Here is a 16695-nt window from a genome sequence, read left to right as displayed (position 1 = left end):
TGTTGCCTGAGTCTCCACTACACTCAACCATTCCCACTTTGCCTTCCCCCTCAGGCTGTTGAGGGATGGAGAGCAGGATGGGAATGACAATATTAGACATAAGAAATGGGAAAATATCCTGTTTCCAAAAGCATCAGGTAAATTAAAAGGAATATATATATATATATGCTAACATGTTTATATATACAAGAACTAACAGGTGAGACAGCCAGAAAACAAAAAGAATAAAACCAGTGCAACTATGTTTCGCTTTTGTTGTTATTTTGAGACAGTGGCTCACATACTCAGGCTGACTTTGAATTTACTGTGTAGCTGAGGATGAGCTTGAACCCCTGATTCTGCTGCCTCCACCTCCCAAGTGCTGGGATTACAGGTGTTTACTACTTTACCTGGCTAGTTCAGATATTTAAATGAAGCCATGTAAAGGCAGGGAGAAAAGGAGAATAAACACACACACACACACACACACACACACACAAATGGCTCAAGAGGTGAAGTCACAGGATGTTGAGCCTGATGACCTGAGTGTGATCCCAGGGATCCACACAGGGGAAGGAGAAACATGACTGGCAAGTTTTCTACTTAATACTTATTATGTTCCTAATTGTGTTTATGTATCATATCTATGTCCCGACCTCTGCCAAAATACAACTTGTAGGTGTAAAACATCTATTTGAAAATGTCAATGGTTAAAATTACCTAGTAAGATATTAGAAATGACAAAAATGTCAGAGCTTTAATGTAGGAGAGAAAATTCTATGATAGCTTCCAAGTTTCCCAAATTTTAATGCATCTCTCTCTCACTTGTGTGTCATGAGGCCTATAATTATACAATAGGATATAGCACACACACCCCACCTTTGTTCTGTTGTATGTAAAGGCAGTGGTATAGTTGTTCCCATGAGTACTTTACAGTGTATATGATTATCATAACAGACTGGAGAGATATTCCCTTTGTCTTGTCTTTGAGGATGGAAGCTGACATGGGCCATGAAGCTAGAACCTGAATGGGGCCTCCAGGAGATCAGAGAAAACTGCCAAGATGACAGTCTTATAACTGTAAGAAACTAAATTCTTTTTATTTTGTTTTTGAGACAGGGTTTCTCTGTGTAGCCCTGGCTGTCCTGGAATTCACTCTGTAGATCAGGCTGGCCTTAAACTCATAGAGATCTGCATGCTTCTGTCTCTCAAATGCTGAGATTAAAGACATGTGCCACCACTGCCTGGCTAAGGAACTAAAATCATATAACAGATAAGCTTGTACATCCAAATATTACTCTGTATAAAGCTGGTAAGACTCTAAGTAGAAGGCCTAACTTCAAACTGCAAAATAATATATGTATGCTGCTTTAAGATTTGAAGTAACCCTTCCAGTCTGAGCCTGTGCCCTGAGAAGACCTTGGGCACTGGTTCTGCACACAGTCCCACAACACCCAGAGGAAGCTTGACTCCCAGAAGCTCTGACACACCCAGGATCTCAAGATCACAGGATGCCAGAATCACAGGATCACAGAGACAGCAGGATTCTGAGGAGTTCTGACACAACCAGAATCACAGGAGGGACAGGCTCCACTCAGAGACAGCAAGGACAGGTAGCACCACAGATAATCAAATGGCAAGAGGCAAGTGAAAGAACATAAGCAACAGAAACCATAGTTACTTAGAATCATCAGAACTTGGTTTTCCCACCATAGCAAGTCCTGGATACCCCACAACAACAGAAAAACAAGATTCAGATTTAAAATCACTTCTCATGATGATAAAGGACTTTAAGAAGGACATAAATAACTCCCTTAAAGAAATACAGAAGAATACAGGTAAACAGATGCCCTTAAAGAGGAAACACAAAAATCCCTTAAATTATTACAGGAAAACACAACCAAACAGGTAAAGGAATTGAACAAAAGCATTCAAGATATAAAAATAGAAATAGAAACAATAAAGAAATCACAAAGGGAGATAACCCTGGAGATAGAAAACCTAGAAAAAAGATCAGGAGTCATAGATACAAGCATCACCAACATAATGCAAGAGAAAGAAGAGAGAATCTCAGGGGCAGAGGATACCGTGGAAAACATTGACACAACAGTCAAAGAAAATCCAAGATGCATAAATCTCCTAACCCAAAACATCTAGGAAATCCAGGAAACAATGAGAAGAACAAACATAAGGATAATAGGTATAGAACAGAGTGAAGATTCCCAACTTAAGGGAAATATGTTCAACAAAATGATAGAAGAAAACTTCCCTAATCTAAAGAAAGAGTTGCCCATAATCATACACGAAGCCTAGAGAACTCCAAATAGATTGGACCATAAAAGAAATTCCTCCTGTCACATAATAATCAAAACACCAAATGCACAAAACAAAGAAAGAATATTAAAAGCAGTAAGGGGAAAAGGCTAAATAACATATAAAGGTAGACCTATCAGAATTATACCAGACTTCTCACCAGAGACTATGAAACCTAGAAGATCCTGGGCAGATGTCTTACAGACCCTAGGAGAACAGAAATGCCAGCCCAGGCTACTATACCCAACAAAACTCTCAATTACCATAGATGGAGAAACCAAAGTATTCCATAAAAAAAAAAACAAATTTACATAATATCTTTCCACAAATCCAGCTCTACAAAGCATAAGAGATGGAAAACTCCAACACAAGGAGGGAAACTACACCCTAGAAAAGAGCAAGAAAGTAATCTTCTTTCAACAAACCCAAAAGAAGATAGCTACACAAACATAATTCCACCTCTATCAACAACAACAAAAAAACAGGAAGCAACAATCACTTTTCCTTAATATCTCTTAACACCAATGGACTCGATTTCCCAGTAAAAAAGACATAGACTAACAGACTGGAAATGTAAAAAGGACCCAGCATTTTGCTGCATATAGGAAACACACCTCAGTGATAAAGACAGACACTACCTCAGAGTAAAGGGCTGGAAAAAAATTTCCAAACAAATGGTCCCAAGAAATAAGCTGGAGTAGCCGTTCTAATATCAAATAAAGTGAACTTTCAGCCAAAAGTTATCAAAAAAAAAAGATAAGAAAGGACACTTCATACCCGTCAAAGGAAAAATCTACCAAAATGAATTCTCAATTCTGAACATCTCTGCTCCAAATGCAAGGGTACCAGCATTCATAAAAGAAACTTTAATAAAGCTCAAAGCACAAATTACACCTTACACAATAATACTGGGAGACTTCAAAACCCCACTCTCAGAAAAGGACAGATCATGGAAACAGAAACTAAACAGAGAAACAGAGAAACTAACAGAATTTATGAACCAAATGGATTTAACAGATATCTATAGAACATAAAGCAACAGAATATACCTCCTTCTCAGCATCTCACAGTACCTTCTCCAAAACTGACCATATAGTTGGTCACAAAACAGACCTCAACAGATTCAAGAAGATTGAAATAACCCCATGCATCCTATCAGAGCACCATTGACTAAGGCTGGTCTTCAATAACAACAAAAACAACAGAAAGCCCACATACACATGGAAGCTGAACAACGCTCTACTCAATGGTAACTTTGTCAAGGAAGAAATAAAGAAAGAAATAAAAGGCTTTTTAGAATTTCATGAAAATGAAGGCACAACATACCAAAAGTTTTGGGACACAATGAAAGCAGTGCTAAAAGGAAACTTTATATCTCTGGGTGCCTCTAAAAAGAAACTGGAATGAGGATACACTAACAGCTTGACAGCACACCTGAAAGCTCTATAATACAAAGAAGAAAATATAGCCCAGAGGAGTAGATATAGCAGGAAATAATCAAACTCAGGGATGAAATCAACCAGGTGAAAACAAAATGAACTATACAAAGAATCAACAAAACCAGTATCTGGTTCTTCTAGAAAGTCAACAAGATAAATAAACCCTTAGCTAGACTAAACAGAGGGCACAGAGACAGCATCCAAATTAACAAAATCAGAAATGAAAAGGGAGACATAACAACAGAAACTGAGGAAATTAAAAAAAAATCATCAGATCCTACTACAAAAGCCTATACTCAACAACACTTGATGAAATGGACAATTTTCTAGAGAGATGTCAGGACTAAAGTTAAATCAGGATCAGATAAACCATCTAAACAGTCAGAAAACCCCTAAAGAAATAGCAGCAGTCATTAAAAGTCTCCCAAACAAAAAAAGCCCAGGACCAGATGGGTTTAGTGCAGAATTCTATCAGATCTCCAAGGAAGACCTAATACCAATACTCTTCAAACTAGTCCACAAAATAGAAACAGAAGGAACACTACCCAATTTGTTCTATGAAGCCACGATTATGCTTATACATAAACCACACAAAGACCCAACAAAGAAAGAGAACTTCAGACCAATTTCACTTATGAATCTTGATGTAAAAATATTCAATAAAATTCTCACAAATTGAATCCAAGAACATATGAAAACAATCATCCATCACGATCAAGTAGGCTTCATCCCAGGGATGCAGGGATGGTTCAATATATGGAAATCCATCAATGTAATCCACTATATAAACAAACTCAAAGACAAAAACCACATGATCATCTCATTAGATGCTGAGAAAGCATTTGACAAAATTCAACANNCCTTGATGGCAAAAGTCTTGGAAAGATAAAGAATTCAAGGCCCATACCTAAACATAGTAAAAGCAATATANNGCAAACCAGTAGCCAACATCAAACTAAATGGNGAGAAACNTGAANCAATCCCACTAAAATCAGGGACTAGAAAAGGCTACTCACTCTCTCCCTACCTATTCAGTATAGTACTCAAAGTTCTACCCAGAGCAATTAGACAACAAAAGGAGGTCAAAGTGATACAAATTAGAAAGGAAGAAGTCAAAATACCACTATTTGCAAATGATATGACAGTATACTTAAGTGACCCCAAAACTCCACCAGAGAACTCATATAGCTGATAAACAACTTCAGCAAAGTAGCTGGATATAAAGTTAACTCAAACAAATCAGTAGCCTTCCTATACTCAAATGTTAAATGGGCCAAGAATGAAATTAGAGAAATGACACCCTTCACAACAGTCACAAATAATATAAAATATCTTGGTGTGACTCTAGTAAAAATGGCCATTTTGCCGAAAGCAATCTACAAATTCAATGCAATCCCCATCAAAATTCCAACTCAATTCCTCACAGAATTGGAAAGGGCAATTTTCAAATTCACCTGGAATAACAAAAAACCTAGGATAGCGAAAACTATTCTCAACAATAAAAGAACTTCTGGTGGAATCACCATCCCTGACCTCAAGGTGTACTACAGAGCAATTGTGATAAAAATGACATGGTATTGGTAGAGTGACAGGTAGGTAGATCAATGATCAATAGATCAATAGATCTTAAATTCTATTTAATAGAATTTAAGACCCAGAAATGAACCCATATTCCTATGGACAGCATTTTCAACAAATGGTGCTGGTTCAACTGGCAGTAGATGAATGCAAGTTGATCCATTCTTATCTCCCTGTACAAAGCTCAAGTCCAGGTGAATCAAGGACCTCTACATAAAACCAGATATATTGAATGTAATAGAAGAGAAAGTGGGGGAGAACCTTGAACACATGGTCACAGGGGAAAAGTTCCTGAACAGAACACCAATGGAAGAATTGACAAATGGGACCCCATAAAATTGCAAAGCTTCTGTAAGGCAAAGGATACTGTCAATAGGGCAAAATGGTAACCAAAGATTGGGAAAAGATCTTTACCAACCCTAAATCCAATAGAGGGCTATATATATCCAGTATATACAATATATCCAATATATATCCAATATATACAAAGAACTCAAAAAGTTAGACTAGAAAATATCATCCCAAGTGAGGTAACCCAATCACAAAAGAACACACATAATACGTACTCACTGATAAGTGGATATTAGCCCAAAATCTCAGAATACCCAATATACAATTCACAGACCACATGAAGCTCAAGAAGAAGGAAGACCGAAGTGTGGATACTTCTTAGAAGGGGGAACAAAAATACACATGGAAGGAGTTACAGAGACAAAGTGTGGAGCAGAGACTGAAGTAAAGGCCATCCAGAGACTGCCCCACATGAGGACCCATCCCATATACAGTCACCAAACCCAGACACTATTTTGGATACCAACAAGTGCTTGCTGAAAGAAGCCTGATATAGCTGTCTCATGAGAGGCTCTGCCAGTGCCTGACAAATACAGACGTGGATGCTCTCAGCCAACCACTGGACTGAGCACAGGGTCCCCAATGGAGGAAGAAAGGACCCAAGGAGCTGAAAGGGTTTGCAGCCCCATAAGAGGAACAACAATATGAGCCAACCAGTACCCCCAAAGCTCCCAGGGACTAAACCACCAACCAAAGAGTACACATGGAGGGACTCATGGCTCAAGTTGCATATGTAGCACTGGATGGCCTTTTCGGTCATCAATGGGAAAATAGGACCTTGGTCCTGTGAAGGCTCTATGCCCTAGTGTAGGGAAATGCCAGGCCCAGGAAGCAGGAGTGGGTGGATTGGGGAACAGGGGGAGGTGGGAGGGGATAGGGGGTTTTCAGAGGGAAAACTAGGAAATGGGATAACATTTCAAATGTAAATAAATAAAATATCTAATTAAAAAAGAAAGAAAGAAATTCTAAGGCAAATGGATGGAACTTGAAAATATCAACCTGAGTGAGGTAACCCAGTCACAAAAGTACACACATGGTATACACTCACTGATAAGTGGATATTAGCCAAATGAATACCCAAGATACAATTCACAGACCACATGAAGCTGAAGAAGGAAGACCAAAGTGTGGATGCTTCAGTACGTCCTAGAAGGGGGAACAAAATACTCACAGGATGAAATACAAAGACAAAGTATGGAGACTGAAGGAAAGGCCATCCAGAGACTGCCCCCACCTGGGGATCCATCCCATATACAGCCACCAAAAAGAGCCTGACAAATACAGAGGTGGATGCTTGCGGCCAACCATTGGACTGAGCACTGGATCCTGATGGAGGAGTTAGAGAGCAGACTGAAGGTTTGCAGCCCCATGAGGGGGAGCAACAGTGTCAACAGGCCAGACTGACTACTCAGAGCTCCTGGGGACTGGACCACCAACCAAAGAGTACACATGTAGAACCCATGGCTCCGGCCATGTATGTGGCAGAGGATAGCCTTGTTGGACATCAATAGGAGGAGTGGTCCTTGGTCCTGTGGAGGTTAGATGCCCCAGTGTAGGGGAATGCCAGGGTGAGAAGTTGAGAGTGGGTGGGTAGGTGGGGGGATCACCCTCATAAAGTCAGAGGAAGGGTGGATGGGATAGGGGGTTTGTGGGGAAACTTGGAAAAGGGATAACATTTGAAATGCAAATAAAGAAAACATCCAATAAAAAAGAAAAAGAAGATTTGAATAATACACACCTTTAATCTCAGTCCTCAGGAGCCAGAGGTAGGTGGATCTCTGTGAGTTCAAGGCTAGCCTGGTCTATAGAGCAAACTCCAAGACAGCCAGAGCTACATAAAGAAACCCTGTCTCAAAAAAAAAAAAAAGAAAGGAAGAAAGAAAGAAAGAAAAGAAAGAAAGAAAGAAAGGAGAAAAGAAAGGAAGAAAGGAGAAAAGAAAGAAAGGAAGAAAGAAAGAAAGAAAGAAGAAGAAACTAATGTATATAGCATAAAAATTATTCTGAAATAAATAAATAAATTTAAATAGGTTAAAATTGGATATTACTAGTCTCTAAAAATCCACCTAACTGGAATAAGAACCTTGAAGAAGAGGGAAACAGTTTTTTGAAAAAAAAAATGAAAAGAATGAAAGTCTGTCCAGTTTGATAAAACTATACTAATAGATCTGATTTTTTTCAGCAAACCTTAAGCAGAAAAAAAAATCTGTGTTTGCATATGTGTCCTCCACACCAAAAATAATTATAATTCAATTACCAGAAATTAGTCACAAAAGGAACAACAACAACAACAACAAACCCAGCAAGAGGAAAAAATAGGCATGTTGCAGAGGACCAAAGACCTGAAGGGTTTTCTTAAGAAACTTAATGAAACTCAAGACTGAGGTGACAGATGTCCTCTCAGGGCAGGCGTGGCATCATTCAAGTGACCATGTTGTAAGACGTGTAAGATGTGGCACCCTGTGGCTCACATCCATGATCAAAGAACTCAGAAGGCACAGTCAGGGGAAACAGGAGCTGGAGGTTCATTTGGGTTACACAGTGAGCCCCCGCCCAAGAAGTCTGGAGCACTGTTTTGTTCCTCAGCCCATTGTCATCTGGACTGTGCTTTTTGCTAGTGTACTGTTTCTGTCCAGTCTTGGTCCCTTCTCTGACTCTAAATTTGGTCCTATATGCCATTTGGCTATTTCTTTGAGTTCCAAAATTGTCTTTTATTGCATTTACTTTCTTCTTGAATTAGGAAAAATTAGTTACTGTAACAGAAAATTATGAACTATTTTAAATTTAGATAGCAGAGGTTGCAATAATGCCTTAGAAAAATTAATCATTTTTCCCTTGTACTCATTACATTGAAATCCTGATAAGAAAATACGGTGAGTAGAAAATAAATCTAAAGTAGTTGCTGTTTTTAACAGTTCAAACACCTGGCCAGAAGATGTCAGAGAGAAAGAGTTTGGTTTGGCTCATAGTTTGCAGGAGACAGTCTGTAGACTTATAATTTTCAAAATCTTACTTTAATTAGTGTTCTTAAATGCTTTAACCTTCCTTCTAGCCCACCACCCAGCAGAGGCAGTGGTAAGGAAGGGTTAGTAGGGCAAAGGAGGATGCGCACCTATTTAGAAATAGTTCTTTGAAGTGAATCCAGTCTGCTTTATCAGGATATCAGCAGTTTGGTTCACTCAAATCAGCTTTAGTTCAACCCATCACAAACACCATTCACTAATCAACAATTGCAGTTTGATCCAGAAAAAACTTCAGAGGCTCTGCCAATCAACCTGAGTCCGCGGAAGTGGCAAGAAGCTGCTAGAACATCACCAGCAGTTCTTTGGTGACATTTCTCTCTATGAAGTCACAACAAATGATGATCAGAAAAGAGTGGCAAGGTGAACCAATACCACAAGGTGTTGTCAGTGAAGACCAGTGTCAGCCAAACCCAACCATGACCAGAAAAGAATGATGAGGCAACCCAATACCATAAAAAGCCATCCACTGTCTGTTGGGTTATATTTATACCCTTTCCAGATCTCGTGTTCTCTCAAGCCTCCATGCTAGCAAAAAAAATATGCCTTTTTTCCAGGCTGCTTCCAGAAAAACACTTTCAACAAAACATCTTCCCACATGTCTGCTTCAGCAAAAGCATCCTCTCCTAATACAGTGTCCAGAAAAATATCCCACGCCACAACTGAGTCTCCAAAGAAACCGGAAATCTCCACTTCACAGTCCATCATAGCTGGGAAGACATGGCTAAGAGAGTCTGAGGCAGATGGTCACACCAAGACCAAATTAAAGGAGACGAGTGGATGGGTGCTGGTAGCCACCAGGCTTTCCTGCCCCTTTCTCTGTTCCATCTTGACACCTAGCCCATGTTTGGGGGTGGGTTTTCCTCTTCGACTAAATCTGTCTAGAACTGTTCTCATAGGCACACCCTGATTGGCTCATCCTAGGTGTGCTTCGTAGGTGATTTTTAAATCCAGTCAAGTTGACAAGAACAATTAACTATCACACCTTACTCTCTAAGAAGTAAATACCAACTTCCTTCCCTCCTTGCTGGATCTATTTAACCTCCTAAGTACAGATAGGTCTCAAACCTGGGAAAAATGACTAAGGTGCCTATTTCACACATCAAAGTGGGCCTGGCCACCAGGTTTTCCCAGCATCTCTCTCAGTCCCTACCTGTTTCAGGGCCCTCCTGGCTGGCATATCCTGTCCCTTACCCTAAATTTCTTCAGCTTTTTCCAGCTGCCTTTCCTCATATAATCCAGCCATTTTTGCTATGCAAGTCCTTTGGGCTTGTTTTGTCTACCCTTTTCCTTCCTGGTCCCTTAGTCTGGCTTTCCCCTCTCCCCTCTCATTTCTCATATAGCCTGGGTCAGAGTCAGGTTCAGGTTCACTCTGGACTCTCCCAGATGTCTCTTCCCCTGGCTATGCTCTTCCTTTTAGCTACAATAAACCCCTTCTCCCACCATACCTAGGGGCAGCCTTACCCTTCCCTTTTATTTATTTATTTTTTCATTTACCTGGTGCTGAAACCCGGAACCAGTCATGTCCTATCTTTATTGTTTTTTTTAATTAATTAATTTATTTATTTATTTATTATATGTAAGTACACTGTAGCTGTCTTCAGACACACCAGAAGAGGGCGCCAGATCTCATTATGGGTGGTTGTGAGCCACCATGTGGTTGCTGGGATTTGAACTCTGGACCTTCGGAAGAGCAGTCGGGTGCTCTTATCCACTGAGCCATCTCACCAGCCCCACCCTATCTTTATTGCTATTGTTATTGTTATTTCTTCTCTTTCTCCTCCTTCTCCTCTTCTTTCTCCTCCTCTTCTTCTTCTTTTTCCTTCATCCAGTGCCAAATCCCAGGAGTGTCATAAGTGAGTTCCCTCCAAAGGGACTGGGCTACTCTGACCCACGCTGCCGATCTGACTCTCCTAAGGTAATGTATGGGTTACTTTTTCCCCTTGCTTGGCTACTGCCAACCACAGAGTTTGATTCCAAGTTCTAGATTCTGATTCTTCCTCTGCTGCTTCCCTCTGCTTGCTCCAACCATTTATCTCTCATAGCTCTGGGGTCTGGCCTGCTATGCCCTCCACACAGGCACCTACATGTTTCTCTGGCTCCTAAAGCCTGCTACACCTCTGGCCTGCTACAGCCAGGTGAACATCTGCCTGTCTCCTCGCTCCTCTCTCCTTCTGCAATGGATAAGTGCCGCTACAGAGTTCCCTGCTTTGTCTACTTTAACTACAAAAGCCACACTAATGTACCAGGAAGCTTCCTCTTGCCCGCAGTGGGCTCCAATCACAAGGACAAGGGATGCCTTTCCTCTGTGATTTGGAACATTTTCTCTCTATCAAGTTTACCATTCCACTTGGGGATGCCCAGATGGAAATTCTTGTCACAACAAAACTTTATCCACCTTAGCTTAGCTAGCTTTTTCTTGAAAATTTTTTCTGAATAAACATTTTCTATCTGAGGGGGGGGTGATTAGGACATGATTGCTCCTAGGATGTTTGGAGAGAAGGTTTATTGTCCATATGAGGGGGAAACCAACAAGAGCATAGACCTCAAAATGCTAATAGGTACAGCAAGAGGAGGTTGATTGAAGAGTTATAAGTCCTTTTGCCAGAAATAAGGAAAATAACTCCTTTCAACAAGCAGCCACTATCTTCTTAAATCCCTGAGGGAATCCTGGCTTTTGTCTAAATGCAGATGCTGGGAAAAAGGAATTTCTTGAGGCCTATTACTATCCTTTCCTAGCCATCTACCTTTATCATTTCCCATTTGAACTCAATTGTGATCTAACTATTGTTGGCATCAGAGGCTAGACTGCAGCCAAGCATTTCAGGCCCTACAATGTTTTTATGCACTCTCCAACACACACCACCCACAACTGAAGCCCAACAAATCACTTTCTGCCCCCACAGGCATGGGAGATACTCTGCCCTGGACCTAGACGCCTGGGTCAATTATTGCACCTGCGGCTTTTGCTTGCGTCCTCACTGGCTGAACAGGACACCTACCATGAAAAATTTCAATTCTCTTTAACTTCTTTTGGTTTTCCCTGGTACAAAGTAGGTACCAAATAACGTAACACATGAGCAAACAAACACCTGGTCTAGAAATCTCCTAGGGATATGCGCTTAGACATCTACAGTCTGTGGTGAAAGATTGCTGGGCTTAGCCTGACCTTGCTAGGGGTGGAATGGCATGGTTCCTGACCCTAGAATAGGGCCGGCTGGGCAGAGGCCTCCACGAGTGTCCATGACTGCTGTAAACATAAGGCTTTTTTGTATAATAATGTTTATATTTTCACATTTCTCTGAGTAATGTCCTCCCTGTTGATGTTAATGAGTCCATGATAATCACAGACAGCACTGAGTCCAGAAGGCAAAGCTGTGGCTAATGTCTCAGCATTAGGATCTTCAGGATAGCCCTTAAGACTGTGGGAAAGAACTCTAAAAACACGAGTTATATATTTATTTTTTTCTCAACTGTGCAAAATATAAGGATATAATATGAATTGTATGATGGGCTTCATGAATCTAAAAGAACAAAAGCAGCTGTGCTGTGAGCCAACTCATCAGAAAGATAATAAGGAAGGAGATAAAAGATTTAGGGAATGGTGATTGCAGGAGATCCCACTCAGCTATACTTTCTGTTTATGCTTACAAAGACAGGCAGATTCCTGAGTTCAAGGTCAGCCTGGAACTGAGCAAATTAAGGTCCAGGTTGGAATGGGAATTTCAGTGAAGGGTCCCACCCAGATATCTTATTGTCTGTGCTTGTGCTTGTGCTTGCTGTCTCTTCCTAAGATTTAGGGGACTGGTGAATTAGCATTGTGGGATGCTGATCAAAAGGGAAGCTGGGGCAAAGACATAATTGATATGTAAAATAAAAGACTGGGCTTTTTGGTCTGCAAGAAATGAGCTATCCAGAGAATTTTTAGCATAGCAAGAGAAAGCTGTCTAGAGAAAGCTGAACACAGAGAGCAGTCTAAAAAGCTGTCTTAAGAAGAACACACACACACACACACGCACACACACACACACGCACACACACACACACGCGCGCGCACACACACACACACAGAGAGAGAGAGAGAGAGAGAGAGAGAGAGAGAGAGAGAGAGATATTAGCACAGTCTAGAAAGCTGTCTCGTGCAGAATGTAGGTCACCAATTTGGACCCACAATTTGACTTCGAGTCATTTGTTTCACTGTTCTCATGAAACCGTCTCTCAGAACCCCTCTCTCAGCCAAGGCTGGTCTTTGGCAGGGCTGGAGAGATGGTTCAGCTGTTAAAGGCCAGATTGGACCCAGCAAAGGTTCTCCTAACCTATGCTAGTCTATATAGTTCTGCCCCTTGGTGTCTATAGGGGACTGGTTCTGAAATTCCTTAGGAAAACAAAATCTGTAGATATACATCTCCTCTGTAAGACTCATATAAACCTGTGCACACCTTCCCATAGACTTTACATCATTTTTAGATGATCTGTAATGATGTAAATGCTGTATCGATAGGTACACTGTGTTGTTTAGGAAATTCAAGCCTGTGCCTCATAATGATGTTTTCAGTTGTCATGAACTGAACACCTGATACTGGTCACAAAAAGTCACAGCAGAACTGAAAACTCTTATTTAGTGACACTGCTACTATCTTGAGTTAGAGCACAGTGTAGCTAGTACACATTTGTAGGGATGCCAGTTATATAACAGGTATAGTTTATAATTTATGACCATGATATGGCATTATGATTTTATGTATTTTATTGTTATTTTCATATGCTACTTAAAAAGGGGATTTTAAAACTTAAGAACTTAGAACTCAAGAACTTAGACATCAATAAACCAAATAACCCAATTAAAAAATAAGATGCCCCACTATACCTCTACCACAGGGACACTTACTCAACTATGTTCACAGCAGCTTTATTCATAATAGCCAGAAACTGCAAACAACCTAGATATCCCTCAGCTGAAGAGTGGATACAGAAAATGTGGTACATATACACAATGGAATACTATTCAGCTATTAAAAACAAAGACATCACGAAGTTAGCAGTCAAATGGATGGAACTTGAGAATATCAGCCTGAGTGAGGTAACGAAGACCCTGAAAGACATGTATGGTTATGTACTCATTTATAAGTGAGCATTAGCCATAAAGTGCAGGATAATCACACTACAATCCACAGACCCTAAGAAATTGGGTAATAAGGAGGACCCAAGGGAGGATGTACGAATCTCCAAAGGGGAAACAAAACACAGTCATCAGAGGTGGATGGAGAGAGGGAACTGGGTGGAAGAGAGGATTAGGAGGGTGATGGGGATGGCAATCAGGTGCATGGGGGGGGGGGGGACAGGAGAGGGCTTGGGGTGAGAAATCAGTGAGGGGCGTGTCTGAGACTAGCTGGAGATATGGTATGGGAGAGACTATGAGGGCGACTCTACCTGAGATTCCCACCAGGAGAGGATATAGAAACCGAAGTGGCCAACTCCTGTAGCCAGTCAAGACTTCTAGTGGAAGGATGGGGACAATAACACATCCACAAAACCTTCAACCCAAAATTTGTCCCACCTACAAGATGCACAGGGATAAAGATGGAGCAGAGATTGAAGAATAGCCAACCAATGGCTGCCCAACTTGAGACCTATCCCAAGGGAGAGAACCAACCTCTGACACTAATACTCTGCTATGCTTGCAGACAGGAACCTAGCATAACTGTCTCCTGAGAGGCTTCATTTAGCAGCTTATAAAAACAAATGCAGAGACCCATAGTTAAACATCAGGAGGAGCTCAGGGAGTCTTCTTGAAGAGTGGGGGACAAAACTGAGCAAATTAGAGAAGTCAAGGAAACCACAAGAAGACCTACAATGCCAACTAACCTGGGTCTATGGGGGCTCACAGAGACGGAACCATCAACCAAAGAGCATACAGGGGCTGAACCTAGGCCCCCACATTTGTAGCAGATGTGCAGCTTGGTTTTCATGTGAGTCCCCTAACAATTGGAGTGGAGGCTGTCTCTGACTCTGTTGCCTGTCATTGAATCCCCTTCCCCTACCTTGATTGCCTGATCAGGCCTCAATAGGAAAGGAGGTGCTTAGTTCTGCTGGGACTAGATGTGCCAGGCTGGGATGGTACCCAAGGGGAGAGGGTAATGCGGGGAGACTGACGGTAAGGGCAGGATTGAGAGTAGAGGAGGGAGGGGCTACGATTGGGATTAATATAAATAAAAATAACTAAATTATGAGATAAAAAGGGTTTCTATAGAACAAAAGATCTTGCAAGGCAGCTTACTTTCATGTTGTCAAGTCTCTAGACTATATCATTTGCTCACGTGCTTTATTTAATACCATACTGCTCCATTCACTATGGCCCTAGGAGCAATGCTCTTTCACACACACACACACACACACACACACACACACACACACACTCACAGAGAAAGAGAGAGACAGAGACAGAGAGACAGAGAGGCAGAGACAGAGAGGCAGAGAGGCAGAGAGACAGAGAGACAGAGACAGAGAGAGACAGAGAGAGGCAGAGACAGAGAGGCAGAGAGACAGAGACAGAGAGAGACAGAGACAGAAGAGACAGAGAGAGGCAGAGAGACAGAGACAGAGAGAGAGAGGTGCACAGTAACTGTACTCTGTGGTGTTTGCACAATGATAAAATCAGGTAAGCAAGCATTTTTTGGAAAGCACCACTGTTCTGCAGTGATAAGGACTGACCACAAGAATAAAGCTGCTATGCATTTCATAGCCAGCACCCCTTACAGGACCTAACTACATGATTCATATCAGCAACAACATGACTTTTGTTTCCACTGGTGCTTGGTTGAGTTTGCAGATGGGAACTCAAGGACAAGGGGACTGACTAAATGTTTCTGCTGCTCCCTGATCCCCAACCTTCAGTCTCCACACACCCTCAGCTCTCAGCAGAGATATGAAGAGCAGGCCCTGTCTTCTCGAGGCAATGGGGAAGGACAAAGAGGAAGGAATGAGCAAGGCCTTTGACCTTACCTGAAGATGCAGCAGCTTCAAGCCACCTTTCTCTTTTAATCTCTTTTATCCTGGAAGGAAGCAGACCATGTATCAGCTCACAGGCCTCTTGTAAACAGCATTGTGGCCAGAAGAGATGCATTATCCAGCCAGGCTCTCACCTGAGAGGAGGGCCTCTCTTTAAAGGGTAAGTCACCAGTCGGAATGATGGATATAGAGAACCACAGTCTACCCAAACTTACATCCTTCTTCCAAGCTGTTAGTTCTCTCTTTCATCTTAAAATCACAATCCTGGCGATGCAGAGATGACTCAGTAGTCAACTCTGAGCATTGGCTGCTTTTCTGGAGGACCTTAATTCCCAGCACCTCCCTGGTGGCTTACAACCCATCAGTAACTCCAGTTCTAGGGAATCTGGCACCATCTTCTGGCTTCTGTGGGCATGAGGCACTTAACGAGGTGCATAGACACACATGCAGCCAAAACAACCACACACGGGGAATAGTAAAAACAAAAGAAAACAGAAAAAAATCCCCCCCAAACAAAACAAAACAAACAAAAGCAAATAAAACCAAAACCCTGTAGCATTTGTCCTGCAAGGATTTTTAAATGTCCTTTTCTGGGCAGACATAAGAAGGAGTATGATTAGCAAAGGGAGATGCTAGAGAGGAGGAGGCAAGGGTGACGAGAGTGATGGGAGGGAGGCTTGTGGAGGGGAGATGGGGAAAAGGGGGCAACATTTGAAATGTAAATAAATAAAATAATCAATAGGAAAAAAAAGAAAAATGGAAAAGAAAGAAATCTTGGGGAGAAAAAAGGAGTTTGGTCCAGAATGAGAAAGCATATTTTTTCCTCAAGGTCACCCAGCAACTAAAATGCAAAGCCAGGGCCACACCCCAGTCTTCTTGGCCTATGTACCTGTTCTGTCCATTCTTCCCAGGAGGGGAGATGGAGGCCCTTGTTTGGACAGCTACAATCTCAGGCCTTTTTCAACAGATCACACCGAATTCATAGTACATTTCTGACTGGACTTCAGTGA

The 16695-nt window shown here is 41.5% G+C and overlaps 1 protein-coding gene across 1 annotated transcript in view; it reads right to left on the bottom strand.

The window, feature by feature from the left end:
* Gdpd4 (glycerophosphodiester phosphodiesterase domain containing 4) overlaps positions 1-16695 on the bottom strand; it is a 141423-nt gene that overhangs the window by 19516 nt on the left and 105212 nt on the right. Inside the window, exon 16 of the mRNA XM_021167569.1 lies at positions 15680-15729. Coding sequence (XP_021023228.1) covers positions 15680-15729 — 50 coding nt within the window. The remainder of the gene's footprint in view (positions 1-15679; positions 15730-16695) is intronic.

The sequence above is a fragment of the Mus caroli genome, chromosome 7 (assembly GCF_900094665.2).
Source record: "Mus caroli chromosome 7, CAROLI_EIJ_v1.1, whole genome shotgun sequence".
NCBI classification, from domain to species: domain Eukaryota; kingdom Metazoa; phylum Chordata; class Mammalia; order Rodentia; family Muridae; genus Mus; species Mus caroli.
Note: the sequence above shows the minus strand (reverse complement) of the source record. Positions and strands in the feature narration are given on the sequence as shown.